General features: G+C 30.9%; 2 protein-coding genes across 2 annotated transcripts in view; both read right to left on the reverse strand.

Annotated features, from left to right (window-relative positions):
* The window catches only part of LOC108684069, a 22,297-nt gene that overhangs the window by 2,837 nt on the left and 9,077 nt on the right, over positions 1-10,383 (reverse strand). Inside the window, exons 7-15 of the mRNA XM_018188110.1 lie at positions 3,627-3,691; positions 3,229-3,388; positions 2,816-2,958; positions 2,328-2,532; positions 2,078-2,239; positions 1,477-1,758; positions 750-998; positions 299-474; positions 1-139 (exon numbers count right to left, since the gene is read on the reverse strand). The exon at positions 1-139 is cut by the window's left edge and continues 7 nt beyond it. Of these exons, the coding sequence (XP_018043599.1) occupies positions 1-139; positions 299-474; positions 750-998; positions 1,477-1,758; positions 2,078-2,239; positions 2,328-2,532; positions 2,816-2,958; positions 3,229-3,388; positions 3,627-3,691 (1,581 nt within the window). The remainder of the gene's footprint in view (positions 140-298; positions 475-749; positions 999-1,476; positions 1,759-2,077; positions 2,240-2,327; positions 2,533-2,815; positions 2,959-3,228; positions 3,389-3,626; positions 3,692-10,383) is intronic.
* LOC108684068 lies at positions 3,856-5,926 on the reverse strand. The gene is made up of 2 exons (XM_018188109.1): positions 5,294-5,926; positions 3,856-4,736 (listed from the first exon to the last, which is right to left on the reverse strand). Exons 1-2 carry the CDS (start codon positions 5,347-5,349, stop codon positions 4,412-4,414), a joined length of 381 nt encoding a protein of 126 aa, XP_018043598.1. The 5' UTR covers positions 5,350-5,926; the 3' UTR covers positions 3,856-4,411.

Here is a 10,383-nt window from a genome sequence, read left to right on the forward strand (position 1 = left end):
AATATATGCTGTTGGTATAAAGCGTGACATGTTTTTATATACGATAACAATTCCAGTAAATGTGTTATTAGACTTTATATTACGCTGCTTCTTTTTCCATACTCGTATAGCTATTTTATCTTCATACCAATCAGGATATCTGTCACAAATAAATAATTTATATAAATAATGCGAAAGTTTAAACACAATTTTAAACGTATATAAATAAGTAGAAGGATATATTATTTTGGAAGGAGATCTCTAAAAAGAGAAAATATATTATGTAATAATTATAATAGATATTAATAAAAATAATTACATATAATCGACTGAAGGTATTTGAAGAGAATGCGTTATACTATCTCCACTCTGAGATTGTAATTGCTGAATATCTACAACCATAGATGATAGAGACAGATGTTTATACATATCTTTCAGCTGTTTGGACCAGTGAATTAAATTGCGTTGCGTTAGTTGAAGTGAAACCGATAGTTTCTAAAAACAGATGATGATTTGGAAATTTATAATTTTGTTATAAGTAGGAGAAAAGAGATTAAGATTTTGAATACGAAATAGATTTAAGTAAATATTTTTTGTAAATTTTCTAAGTGAAAACAACAATTATTTTTTTAACAAAACTGTATTACGACTAATGAGATATTTTTCAGCCAACACAATTTTTAAAATAACAGCTTTATGTTTAAAATTAAGCAAAAAAACATTATTTGAATCTTACTGAAAATTAAACTTTTTTCCTACATTATCTTTACCTCTTGACTCAGAATCGAATATTCATCGCTCAGTATGCGATTTATTATGTGACTCAAAGCCTCCGCAGAGTTATATGCATCTTGTGGATCGATTCTATGCTGGTATCGTTCGATTTCAGCCAACATACTTATTATACGATCGCCTTCGCCAGGATAAAGTGGCAATGCACGTTTGCGCAAGAGCTCCCAAAAGGCGAGGATCATGTCCGAACTCATGATTTTTTGATAACCCAATGTCAGACTTCGAAACTACAAATTAGATCGATTTCACAACTTATTATTTTGATAATAGATTTGGATCTTTAATTAAGTCAAACTAGTCAACTTTGATCGTTTAATTAAATGCGCAATTAAAAAATGTTCGCAATTAAAATGCGAACATTTTTACTAATTTCCTGTTTTATTTTATATCACTATTTTCATATCAATATTTATATTAATATAATTTTCATATCAACTATTTTTAAATTTCCACCGCGTATTCAATAATAAATCGTTAAAAACGTTATTAATAATTAAATATTATAAAATATTGCAATTAATTTAATTCTTACGTTTTCTTTAGTTTGTTCTCTAGTTTGTTTTGTCACAATTTGTATTTATTTCATACATTTTATATTACTCTATTAAAAACAGCCATTTTAATTGATTCTAAATAAGTTCTTTCAATTCCTTACGAGATTCCTTACAAATGAATTATAAAGTTTGAAAAAAACAAAATATTCACATTGTTATATGGTAAAATCAACGGTTCATATAAGCAGGATGAGAAATCCGGTATTTGCCATTCGGGTGTAGTAGCATCTTTCATCGAGCACAGTCTGGATACTTGTCGGCCTACGAAATATCGGGGGCATTCTAATAGTGCCTCTGATCCTGGTGCAGTGTCTGGCCATTCCAAACCCCAGGACTGTTCTTTAAAGCATATCGGTATTAACGTTCGATTCATGACTTCAACTCGCACGGACATAGATTTATGCGCTACATTGCAGGTGTAAATCGCCGATTTCTGAAATGCCAAATGGACCTCTGTATCAAATAGATTAATCAAATTTACTATTAATATTCTTTAATATATTTTTTAATTTTATCACTAAAAGTGTTTCACCCTCTAAAAATAAAAATGGGCGCAAAAAATACATTCATTTTAGTGGCAACAATATATTAAAGGCAACAATATATTAAAAGATAATCAAAAAATTGAATAGGAACACTTTCATGTTTTCCTGTAAGTTAATTTTAATTTTAAAAAAGAGAGAAACTGTTATTTTGAATTCCAACATTTTTTAAATATTGAATAAAGAAATCAGTGTGCACGGCGCTTGTACCTGAATATTAGTGATCTTCAAAATGCTACCCGCTGGATATAGATCCTCCCAAACTGCTCGACCAGGTTCTAATTTGAGCAAAGCGCGATTTTTCGTCCAACCAAAGCCGATCCCAATGTTACGCATATTGGGAGTCATACATGTTAGTTGTATATCGTTGCCCTGCGAACAATCGTCTGGTAGTATTAATACATATCTTTTTGTTTTACATTTTAATTACTTGCATTGAACAAATCTATTTGCGGTTTACTTTTTCTATAGAGGCGCTCATCGGCACCACTTTCACATCCGGCTCATCCCTGACCTCGATGTAGATACTTTTGCATTGCTGCACACTCCAGTCAACTACCTGACACGTGTACTGACCGGCATCGAGTAGGGTCGCTTTCTCGATTGTCAATATTGATGTGTATAAATCCGACCCATCATTCGGCAAGTAAGTAATCCAAATTTCTCTAAAACAGCAAATCGCAATCGGAATAGATAACTCAATCAGCACACAATATTTAAAAAATATTTTTTAAACATTTATTTAATATTTTTACATTAAATGATATTTAAAAAATATTTTTTAAAATATTTTTTAAATATTGTGTGCTGATTGGTAAGCTGAGAAAACCTTGCTTTTTCATAAAGAATGAAATACATGCAAATTATATAATATTTTAATGTTTAACTTTAATTAATTGTTGCTTTACGATATTGTAATAAATTCTGAAATGTCGATAGTTTAGTTACCTGATAGCTTTACTCGTGTTCACTAACATGCCGTCTTTATACCAAGTAAAATTTATGCTGTAACTTCCTTGAGCAGCGCATGACAAGATGATTTGTTCTCCCAAGTGAACCTCATAATCGTTCACTTGATTAATACGCAGACTCTAAAACGCGATAATTTTTAAAATTTTTTAAATTATGCAGCAATTAATCGCATTCTAAAAAATGTTAATCTTATTAATTGAATTTTAATCATTTTAATTCCAATTCAAATCTCCAACTTTAAAAAAAAAATTAGAGGCAGAGAATTTCTAAATTTCAAATTTTAACGTATTGTATGTATTGTATGTATATATTTTTTGTATACGACTTTGATTTATTTTTGTGATAATATTCAAATACGCAATGTTACATCATAAATTGCAATAAATTACCTGTAACTTAAGTGCGGGTTTTTGCTGGAAGGTAAAGTGCGTGGATTCCAATGCAATTTCGCTGAGACGTCGACGCTGTACGAGTCGATTGAGAGATTCGCGAATTTTATCTCCATCGTCGGAATTTCCGAAAAAATGAAAAGTAACTTCGGCCGTTGGTCTGTTAAAGGAAACAGTAAAACTGTGACTGAGCACACGAAAGATATTCTTCGCGCGATATAGAGTATATTTTTTTAAATTACTTCTCAAAGTAAAATATATTTTAATTTATTAGGAAGAAAGAGAGAGAGAGAAAGAGAATAATTGATTCAAAATATTATATAATCATCTGAGATCGCAATCCGTTTTATATTTTACGTATAACTATACGTTTTATCCTCGAATGTGTACCTACTCACGTCACGTTCAGGATTTTTAATTCCTCCATGGAAGTGATATTGGAATTCCTCAAGTATTTTGCAAGCTATGAGAAAAGTTTTAATAAATTAAACGAACAAGATATTATCGATTTCGTATAGAGATAGAATAAAATATGAAAGATAGATACAGGAAATAAAAGAGAGTTTTGTATTTTTCTTATATCATATAATATTATCAAATGATTGTATTATACATTTACATTGTTCTTCGACACACCTCAATTGTCGATGTTCATAAAATATAACAAAGATTAGTTTGTTTTCACGACAATTGATAGATATACATTACATACGCTAATATTTTATATCCTACAATCATCGAATAAGTGATTCCGAAAGAAATACCATCTTCGATTGACCATCTTTGTTTTAACAATAACAGATCTGTTTCTCTTCATTTGCCCCTTCCCGCTTTTCATACTCTGCATAGAGCATACTCGAATAGAAATAAGTACTCGTATTTTGGAGGAAGAAGACAGAGGAGAATTCAAAGTATAGAAAGTATTTTCAAACAGTTAAAATATAGCGAGAGCGATCGAATATATCTCGCTTATACATATTTCGATATAAAATATCCATTATCAGCAGCCTCACTGGTGAGACACACAGGACACATTGCTTGCCGAGTTAAAACTCCCTTCTTCATCCTTTGCGTGAAGTATCTTCCTCGATGCAGGAATCTCAGCAAAATACTTCGGCTTGTGAAAGACCGGCCATGAAATCTGGTCCTTTAGTTTCAGCTCTCAAGGACGAGTCTTGGTATTTCACTTCGGCAGCTTTAGAAAATATGACTTGTCGCCGCTTATTAGAGCGCACGACAGATCCGTGCTTCCTGGACACAAGTGCAGTCGTATCGTCTCCTGGGACACGCTTAACACTTCGATTCCAATCTCCCGGCAATAAGCCTCGAGTAGTGTCATCTGAAGGTGACTGGCCGCATCCATCTCAATGTCGAAGGGCACTAGGCAAATGCTCCCTCGGCTGTTGCATCCTCTGGAGGCCAGTTCTCGAAGGGTCGGCAGCATACCGCACGTGATGGTTTGAGGTGTACCATAGCAGCGAGGCGCCTCGCACCACGATGATTTCCCGCTGTAAGTCATCCTCGATCAATCATTTGCGCATCGCTTTATTATTATGTAAGCATGACAGTGTAGAGAATACTTGGAATTGTCACAACAAGTTTTATGAATCTCTATGATGTGTTAATTTGTATATACGCTCATATGTGGAAGACGGTAAAGCATTCCAAGACATTCATAACTTTTAAATTACTTCGGCAATTGCTAAGACAATTTTTATATAATGTCAAGGATATATAAAAGTTCAAGATTAATTCTTTAAGTTTTAGATAACATCAGATAGTGATTTGCAAAGTCAAAAGATAAGAAATCTACTCCTTTTAAGAATTATATCTCCGATAAAATAATTTCTGCGAAATCAAAGATACGGAAATGTACTGTAAAACTATAATTTGTCAGAACAAAGATCGGAGATAAGTCAAAATTACCTCGTCGTGACTAAGCATTTCTTTATCACTGCTGAGAGAGAACCATGAGAGAATCATGCTACTCCTCATTCGAGTGTTGCGTGTAAGCCACGTGGAAATCCCATGCAACGAGATCTTTTTTTTGTATAATAATAACTACCTATCGGTCATTGTGGTCTGTGCGTGATAGGACTGTGGTTCCTGGCAGCGAGTCATATCGGTCGGTATCTCTTCTTGCTTTCTGTTTGGCGGTTTAATCCTCAATGAGCCTCTCTTGCACACTTCACTGAATGTGGGAATCTTCGTGGACTCGATAAAGTTCGTCGAACGAATTTTTAGCGTTGTTTTACAGCCGAGCTCTCGTCAACCACTGAATCACTTCTTGCAGTTTCCTCTTTTTCTCCGCTTTCACTAAATTTCCTTACGCAAACTCGTGCAACACTCGCGTAATGTTCTCATACAAGAGCTCTCAGGTAAGCTCTCGTCTGTTCTGACTACGACGTATGACCTGGCAAGTGTGGTGCGCACGGCTTTTATAAAGACCGTCTACCTCCCGCTACCAGCACTACCTCGTCATTGTCATTCGGGCCGTCCCCTCCACGGTTTCATGGATATTCCATCGCGCCGGTCGCTCATGGCCGGGTATGTACATAACGGGGCTTTTTATCGATATATATACACACCCACGGTGAAATACCGGGAAACCCGAGGAAAAATGTCTGATAAAGAAACGCTAATTGAGTTAGATCCGCTGTATCGAAATTTCGGAGAGAGTAGAATAACACTTTCCTAGAACATAAGCTCTCTGAGAACAGAAAAAAAATTAAGGGAATTAACAAAAAACGAAAACAAATTATAAAAACGAATAATAAAATTAACCAATTGAGTAATAATAAATTGTAAAATTTATATGAATAATTGCAGAAAGGAAAAAAAATAACATATACAGACATTAAAACGGAATATCAAAAATAAAAATTTGATTGAATAAAGAATAATTTTATTTGGCAAGAAATTCCGAGATAATTAATTATGATATATCAAAAATATCATATACAATGTTGACATTGAATGTGCTGATTCGTAAAGTCTTATATGCATGATTTATTTTTTAAAATTACTGGAATGTTATATTATTTGCATACAGATCGATAAATAATTATGTAGTTTCGTTCTTTACACATGTTGTGTATGTTTAAGTCGAAACGTCAGTTGAACGTAAGGTCAAGGTAAAATTATAAAAACATAAGCTTTCGTGTTTTCGTATTTTCCTACATAATTGTTATTGTTTCGATTATAAGTAAGATATGATATTATATAAATTATTTAAGTAAACATAAAAACATAGATAGTTAAATCTAAATTTCCCATTTTACTTCGTATTTATTGCGACTTCTTGAAACTTGCACTGTTAATGCCGACCAATGAATAATCGAAACAAAACAAAATTTTGATTATTATTGATTTTTGATTTATTATTGGTTCTCATATTAAGAACTGTGTAAAAAATTAATGTTGCTTTTTTACTTTCATAAATTTGTAATTTATTAATATTTGTAATAATAAAAAAATCAGTGTTGATTTCAACGCAATAAATATGTATTAATGATCATTTTATATGTATATTTTATATGTATTTTATATGTATATCAATGAAAAATTATCCAGTAATTTAAGCAGATTTGAGAGCTTATACTTATTGATTATACTTCGTGTTAAACTTTTAATAGGATAAAAAATTCAATGGAATCTACCGAGAACTAGTTGTGTTAGAAAACATAATTACTTAGTAACAGAGCAAACAATTTCCATCGACGATGAGAAACAGCGTTCAGGTCGAGGTGACGCTTTACATCATTTTATATTATCTAGCGATCTCATCATTACATCCTTCTTCGATCTTTGACACGTGTGTTGTTCGCACAGAAAAAAAATTAATTAGATGATACAGCAACTATAATTTACTACGCGAATTCAACATCGACAGTTAAGAAGATTTGATGGTTTAACAAATCACTGATGTTATTCAGCTGTCAACTTTGTTATTTTAACATAGAAAATTGACTGTCTATATATTATGACTGTAGATTTGCTGAATCAATGAAGTTTTCAGCTGTGTTTTTTTCTGTGTGTAAATCGTCATGACATCGTGTCTAACGAAGTTCATCGAGAGAATTGAAAAGTTCACTGCAAGAGCAACCAAAGTCTAAAGAAAAGAAGTTCTAAAGAAAATACAGGACACTTTTAATACACTTTCGAAATTTAATTGTTAAAATAATTTCGAATTACTTTGTATATGCACTTGAAAAAGAGTTATGAGCATGACTTGTAAAAACTCGTACGTTTTGCAGATACATATTTAATATCAATATCTTGTTTCATCATCCATAAAAGCACATCTGACGAGGAACAACGCCACGTTGACTGACCGTTGCGATTATTTCGGTCAATAAACTTTATTTTGATAGATCCACAGTACCAAGCGTACTACTCTCAATCGATTACGTATTCGCATTATATTAATAATAGTATAGTGTAGTATATGCACTTTGTGAAGATGATGCAACTCACATGGATGCTTTATTCCATCATATTTCATCACCCATTTAATTTTTACGATAACGAAGGATTAACAAAATCCATCTGGCGAAGTATACATCGATCGGGAAACTTTCTGATAAACGTCACATGGCGCTATTAATATTGTGACGTAAAATTCTACATTGTCGTCTAAAAAAACTATATATAACGTAATTCAGAATAAAATAAAACTTTCAAATAGTAAAATATAATTATAAACGTATAAAATGATAGTAGAATAGTGAAGTATCGAAATTACTAAAAAGATATCAATTTTATTATTCGTATTTCTTTTTAAAGTGCTTAATAATTAACGCTTTTAAAGTTATTACATTAGTAATATGTTCTTTTATAAAATCTTGAATATACTATAAATCTTAAATAAACTAAAATGTAAATAAATAACTATTGTTATATATGATTATTTACGTGATAATCTTTTAAGCCTATTTTTCAAGATTTTATAAAAAAACATATTATTAATGTAATAACTTTAAAAGTTAATTATAAAGCACTTCAAAAAGAAACAGAAAATTACAACAAAAAGTTGATATAAAAAAGAATAGGAGATACATAATCAAACACTGAATGTAGTGTTCTATTATGTAATAATAATTCCAGAGAAATGGTTATATGAATTCTGCGCTTGCCTCTATTTTGGTCGTGTAAAGATCGCAAAAACTGAAGGTTTACTCTTGTAATCATTTATTGCATCGGTCATCCTTTTTGTGTTAACATAATTGAGCTGCTAATATTGCCATGAAAAAGAAAGAAACAGAATGCATAATGCATATTGCGCAATAGACGCGGTGATATAACAAGATTATAACGAAGATTACATCAGTTCAGAAAATGTTTTTGTAATTAATTTGGAAAAATAATATTTGCATAATAATATAATTTATTAAAAGAAATTATTCTTAAAAGTTAATAAATTATCCTATAGTGCATAGCAGTATTATATAAATGACATTTCAATCATTCTAGAACTAATATTTACAATAAAATGCAAAATATTTTTTAATTCTAAATTGTTTCCCTGATAATTTTTATATTTTTATTCTGAGAAGACAATTTTTTTAAAAAGATAATTTAAAATGAAATTATTCTCAAAGATTCTAAAAATATTTTCCGATTGAAATTATATAATTGACCACGAAGTATTAAAATCGTTCTTATAAAATATTATAACTAAAATCATTATAATGGATTGCTAAATTTACTTATTTTTTATTACGAAATGAAATGTCAATTAAAAATTTCACAAGTGATTTTTTTTTCATATCTCTAGGTGATAAATGCGATATATTTTATAAGTGAAGGACTGAAAAGAAATCCTAAAATATCTTGGACACACGTTACTGTTTTTTAATAGAATATCTTTCTTCAAACAAGATACTAACTAACTTGAACTATTTTTGTAATTATAGGAGCATTCTGCTATCGTTTATAGCTTTTCCTCATTGCTCCTGTAAGTTACGAATGCTATTTGCGTAAATGCAAATTTCTCTGGGGAATAACTGCAACGTCGACACAACTGCATACTTATTGAAACAAAATAAGATATTTTATTCATGTTTAACACGAAATATTTTGAAAATACTTTTTTACTATCTTCTCATAATGCTATCAATGCTTTATGACATAAAATTTTCAGAAGATGCAGAAGTTTTTGAAATAAATGACGGACAAAATATTTTCTATATTCAAGATCCTCAAGTTAGACACAACTTAACTAGTTAATAATCTTATCGCGGACATGAAGTGAACCATATCGTTATTGCAATATATCTCTGAAAGATATCGTTTATCGTTATATTTCTTGAAAGATAATCTGTGTCGTTATTGAAAAACGGTAGTAAGTAATGTTTTTTCTTTTCTAATCTTTGATTTTGTAAAACTGATTTGATTTCTAAATATATTTTTAATAATTTTCCTCGGAAGTTATACATGATACATTATATGAACGATCGATAATGCATTTTTTTCAGGTTTCGAAAATTATCAGAAGAAATATGTGTTTGAAGATGTTGCTTTTTACACGAAAATTTTCAAAGAGCACAAAGGAAGTATGGGAAAGATTCCTGCGTAATAGTTATAGAACATCGCTTAAAAGATTTATCCAGAATCATCGCGACGTGACAAATGTGATCTTAAAAAACACTGAAATGACTCGCAATCATCTGACTCCGGAACTAAAATTATTCCTACTAACAGAGAATTGTCCTTTATATCACGAGCCATTCATTGATAAATATACAAATGGAATATTTGATTCCTTGACCAGAAATGTATTCCAAGATCCATTTTGGTCTATTTATTGGCCTGGAGGCCAAGTACTTGCGAGATTCATTCTGGATGAAAAGGAAAGAATTTTAGGCAGCATGACACAAAATGTGAAAAAAGATACAATAAGAATACTGGATTTGGGTGCGGGATGCGGCGCTGCGGCAATAGCTGCAAAATTAATGAATGAAACATGCAAAATTGTTGCAAATGACATCAGTAAAGGTTAGTATGTATAATACGAATAATATGATTATTAATTTAAATGAAAATATGTGGCTATAAGACTTCTATTCTTGAACAAATTAAAAAATTGATATTAAAAATGCATTCTTAATATACACAAATATAAATTTTATTATAAATAACTATAATAATTATTAT

Source organism: Atta colombica, unplaced genomic scaffold (genome assembly GCF_001594045.1).
Source record: "Atta colombica isolate Treedump-2 unplaced genomic scaffold, Acol1.0 scaffold126, whole genome shotgun sequence".
Lineage (NCBI taxonomy): Eukaryota > Metazoa > Arthropoda > Insecta > Hymenoptera > Formicidae > Atta > Atta colombica.